This window comes from Penaeus chinensis, chromosome 28, assembly GCF_019202785.1.
Source record: "Penaeus chinensis breed Huanghai No. 1 chromosome 28, ASM1920278v2, whole genome shotgun sequence".
In the NCBI taxonomy this organism is placed as follows: domain Eukaryota; kingdom Metazoa; phylum Arthropoda; class Malacostraca; order Decapoda; family Penaeidae; genus Penaeus; species Penaeus chinensis.
Genome location: NC_061846.1, coordinates 19764753 through 19769752, shown reverse-complemented (window position 1 = coordinate 19769752; position 5000 = coordinate 19764753). Strand labels below are relative to the sequence as shown.

The following is a 5000-nucleotide window of genomic DNA, read 5'->3' as shown; positions in this document are numbered from 1 at the left end:
ACACACACACACACACACACACACACACACACACACACACACACACACCTACACACACATACGCATAAATAAGCAAATAAACGCACACACACACGCACGCACACACACACACAGACGCACATACACACACAGACGCACATACACACACACAAACACACACACGCACATACAAACACACACACACAAACACATCACACACACATACACACACATGCGCACACACACACATACATACACACACGAGCACACACACACACACATACAAACACATCACACACACACACACACATACACACAAATGGACACATACACACACACAGACACACACACATACACACATAAACAAACAAACTACAAACACACACACACCTACACACACAAACAAACAAACAAACACACACACACAAACAAAAAAACAAACACAAACACACAAAAAACACACACACACAAACACACATACACACACACAAACACACATACACACACAAACACACATACACACACAGAGAGAGACACACATACACACACACACACACACACACACACGCACATACACACACACACACACACACACACAAACACACATACACACGCACACACACACACACACACACACACACACACACACACACACACACACACACACACACACACACACACACACACACACACACACACACACACACACACACACACACACACAGACACACACACACACACACACACAGACACACACACACACACACACAGACACACACACACACACACACACACACACACACACACACACACAGACACACACACACACACACACACACACACACACACACAGACACACACACACACAGACACACACACACACACACACAAGTCTATTATTCACAAATCCCAGAAAATCAACCAAACGGACATAACTTTATATTTACATGGGAATACTGGATCTTATATCTTATCAAATATTGGTTTTAAACAATCGCCGCATCCAATGTATTTCACTAATGTCTAGTATGGTTTTTATTTTTATTTTTAGCCTGTCTATTTCTTTTTCGAAATGATTGTAGTAACTATATTTGATATTAGCATTATGATCAACTCTATTATAATTACCCATAAAGTTATTTCGTTTTCAATAAAGGTGTATTTATAGAAAACTCATAAGTGATGGTAAACTCAATCAAATTGCCAACTCTTTGACAAATGAATCCTCAATTCCTTTGATATAGCCAAAACAATGTAGAATGCATGGAGTCATTGACTAACCATTGTGTTTAATAACACCAAAGTAATAGAAACAAAATAGATGATTTCCATAATAATACTCATTTTTTGCTATTATATTCAAGTTTTAAATATAGGGTTCAGCAAACACAACAGGTTTTAGTGAACAAGATGGATCTCAATTGAGGAAACAATACCTTTAAAATGAATTCTGGGACGTTTAGTACAGAGAGAAAGAGAGAAAAAAAAAAGGTGATCGTGGGACAAAATATTTCAATCTGAAATTTCTTCCTAGCAAGAGAGTAAACTTTTCATATGCATTGTCACAGCAATTTAGAGCCTCAAGGGAAATTCATCTCGTCCCCAATGTGGCGTTATGAATAGCCTCATCCGCCCTCAGGGTCGTAGCGGGATAATATCATCTTCAGATCAGCTTCCTTGTCGAAAAATAAATGAGCAGAAGTCCCTTAATTTTGTGTCTAACATGATTCTTACTTCAGCTTATATATATATGTGTGTGTGTGTGTGTGTGTGTGTGTGTGTGTGTGTGTGTGTGTGTGTGTGTGTGTGTGTGTGTGTGTATATATATATATATATATATATATATATATATATATATATATATATATATACTTGTACACACACACAGGTATGTATGTATGTGTTAGTGATACTGTGAAGCTCATATCAGAGGCGTTAAAACCCAAAGTAAAGGCGCCTCGACAAGTGCTTGCCAGCAACCACAGCTGCTTCGCCAGCCGTGACAGGTGCCTCGGCAGACTTGACAGGTGCCCGATCTTCGACTCCGCCACTCCGTCGTCCTTCCTCTCGCCCCCACAGTTGATCTGCCGTGTACATAATAAAATTCCCCGTTACAGCTGTTCTTTGCATCACATGAACAGCGTGTAGTAGGCCTGCCTGCCTTAATTTGATGCACTCACATTTCAAGGTTTCGTCTATGCAAATTCTTAGAGACCAGTTCTGGCAGTGGATATAAGTGTCATTTCATGTTGGTAAATACGTGTTATCAGGGATAATATAGAATGTGTGTATGTAGCCATGAATATTAATGTATTATGACACACTTATACACACTTATGTCCAGACATACACGTAAACATGCCTTTGCTAATGTTTATTCACACAAACAACAGAACGCGACCGATTTATTCACACAAGCATTTAGCTAGCTATTATTTATGTGTCTATTTATTTTATAAATACGACACACTATCCATTCATATCTACATATACACAGAGTAGCACACACGCGTGCGCGCATACGTATACATTTTAACATTTGTTTAAACTTATTCTCAGAATTACAAAAACATATGTGTCTAAAAATCTTATACGCATGTGCGCGAACACAACACACACACACACAAACACACACACACACACACACACACACATTCTTACGCACACACATGTACAAACACACACACATGTATAAACACTAACAAAAACACATACACGCACGCATTAATAAGCAAACACACACATACACACAAACACATCACACACACATACACACACACTCACACACATCACACACACATATACAAATACACACACACACACACACAAACTCACACACACACACACACACACACACACACACACACACACACACACACACACACACACACACACACACACACACACACACACACACACACACACACACACACACACAAACACACACACACACACACACTCACACAAGTATATTATTCACAAATCCCAGAAAACCAACAAAATGGACATAACCTTATATTTACATGACAATACTGAATCTTATATCTTATTCAAATATTGATGTTAAACAATTGACGCATCCAGTGTGTTTCACTATTGTGTATAATTGCTTTTATTTTTATTTTTATCCTCTCTACTTCATTTTCGAAATGCTCGTAGTAAATATATTTACTATTATCATGATCAAAAGTTAAGTCTATTATAGTTACCCGTCAAATTATTTCGTTTACAATAAACGTATATATATAGAAAACTAATATATGACGGTAAACTTAACCAAATTGCCAACTCTTTGAAAAAGTTAATGATCATTTTCTTTGATACAGCCAAAACATGGACTAGCCATTGTGAAAATTAATAACACCGACGGAATGGGAAAAATAGATGATTCTCATAATAGTACTCAATGTTTACATCTATATCCGAGTTCTAAATATAGGTGATAGGGTTCAGGAAACACAATATGTTTTCGTGAACAAGATGTATCTCACTAAAGGAAGCACTGAAACAATTTAAAATGACTGCTGGAAACTTCAGTACAGAGAGAAAGAGAAAAAGGGTGATCGTGAGGTAAAAGATTTCAATAGGAAATTTCTTCCAAGGGAAAATGTAATGAAGACCAATGCCAGCAATGTCGAGATGTGTGTGTGAGTGAGTGTGTTTGTGTGTGAGAGAGAGAGTGAGTGTGTGTGTTTAAAATATATGTTTAGGACTTGCCAGTGTTACTGTCAGGTTTTGGAAAGGGGAAGGGGAGGTAGCATTGTTAAATTCCCGCAAACAAGCATTACTTGCAACGAATCAGATCTGCTGTACTTGCTGAAACATAACATTGTTATTTGTAGTGTAATGACACGAGAAATAACAGACCTAACTGAACACAAGGAAACATTTAATCCTTCTTCTGTAATAGGAGGGTGGGGGGGGGGGAGGTTATAGCACTCTCGATAAAAGATAATTCAGGGAAAATCAAACATTTCTAAGTTAAATATAATATATTTGTTGACCTTTTTATAGCCGTGAAAATATCCCCTCACATCCAGCAGTGAAAAAAAACATACATATTTGCTCTTCTTCCTTTCTTGCCTTCTCTCCCTCATCTCTTCCTTTACCTTATTCATCTCATATTTAGTTATCTCATCTCAAACAAACATCAAAGCCTCCTCCATGGTATCGGATTAACCATAGTAGGCGACGACGGACGACCCCGGTCATAGTAGGTCACGACCCTCCCTCCAGCATACGCCCGCGAGTCGTACCGCCGGGAGAGTCGTGGGTGAGAGGTCAACCACGACACGTAGGCTTGAGAAGCGGCCTGCCAGGCGTCTCTGCTGGTCCTTCGTCGATGCCTCTGCTTGTTCCTGCTCCCTGGAAGAAAAAAGATAATGAGATTAAATAAATGAATGAAGAATGAATAAATGCACTGATAAGTAAATAGGTAAATAAATGAATTAGCAAACGGAAACAAATAAATAAGTGGATAATTAAATGAATGCATAAAAAATAAATAGAAATAGATAATACTAAATTAATTGGGGAAAATCAATAACGAAGGGTAAAAGATTGTCTTTTATAGTCTCCTCTTGTATATGTTGTATGGAATAAAGATTCCCATTACTATCGCACTTATTATTATCATAAGCATTTCCGCTATGATCACTTATCATGACTGATATGTTAGTAGTAGTAGTAGTAATAGTGATAGTTGTTGTTGCTTATGCTGATGTAGAAGTTGTAATAGTAGTCGTAATTGTAGTAGTAGGATTAGTAGCAGTAACAGTAGTAGTTGTTGTTTTACTGGTAAAAGCCATAGTAGCATCATTACCAATAAAACTTTTGTCATTGTCATTACTCTTAGCAGCAACATTTATGCTGTTTTCACCATCATTTGTCCTAATCAAGTCAAGTCCTTATTAGCAAAAGTATTTCAGTATAATTATCCTTTTCACTGTCATTACCAATCTTTGTCTTTAACTTTATAATTATATACAACTCGTTTATTTTCCTTACCTTCTCTTTGTCTC

The 5000-nt window shown here is 37.6% G+C and overlaps 1 protein-coding gene across 1 annotated transcript in view; it reads right to left on the bottom strand.

Moving 5' to 3' along the window:
* Positions 1-3985: 3985 nt before the first annotated feature.
* LOC125040213 (vicilin-like seed storage protein At2g18540) overlaps positions 3986-5000 on the bottom strand; it is a 2275-nt gene continuing 1260 nt past the window's right edge. Inside the window, exons 1-2 of the mRNA XM_047634759.1 lie at positions 4987-5000; positions 3986-4344 (exon numbers count right to left, since the gene is read on the bottom strand). The exon at positions 4987-5000 is cut by the window's right edge and continues 1260 nt beyond it. Of these exons, the coding sequence (XP_047490715.1) occupies positions 4188-4344; positions 4987-5000 (171 nt within the window). The 3' untranslated portion in view covers positions 3986-4187. The remainder of the gene's footprint in view (positions 4345-4986) is intronic.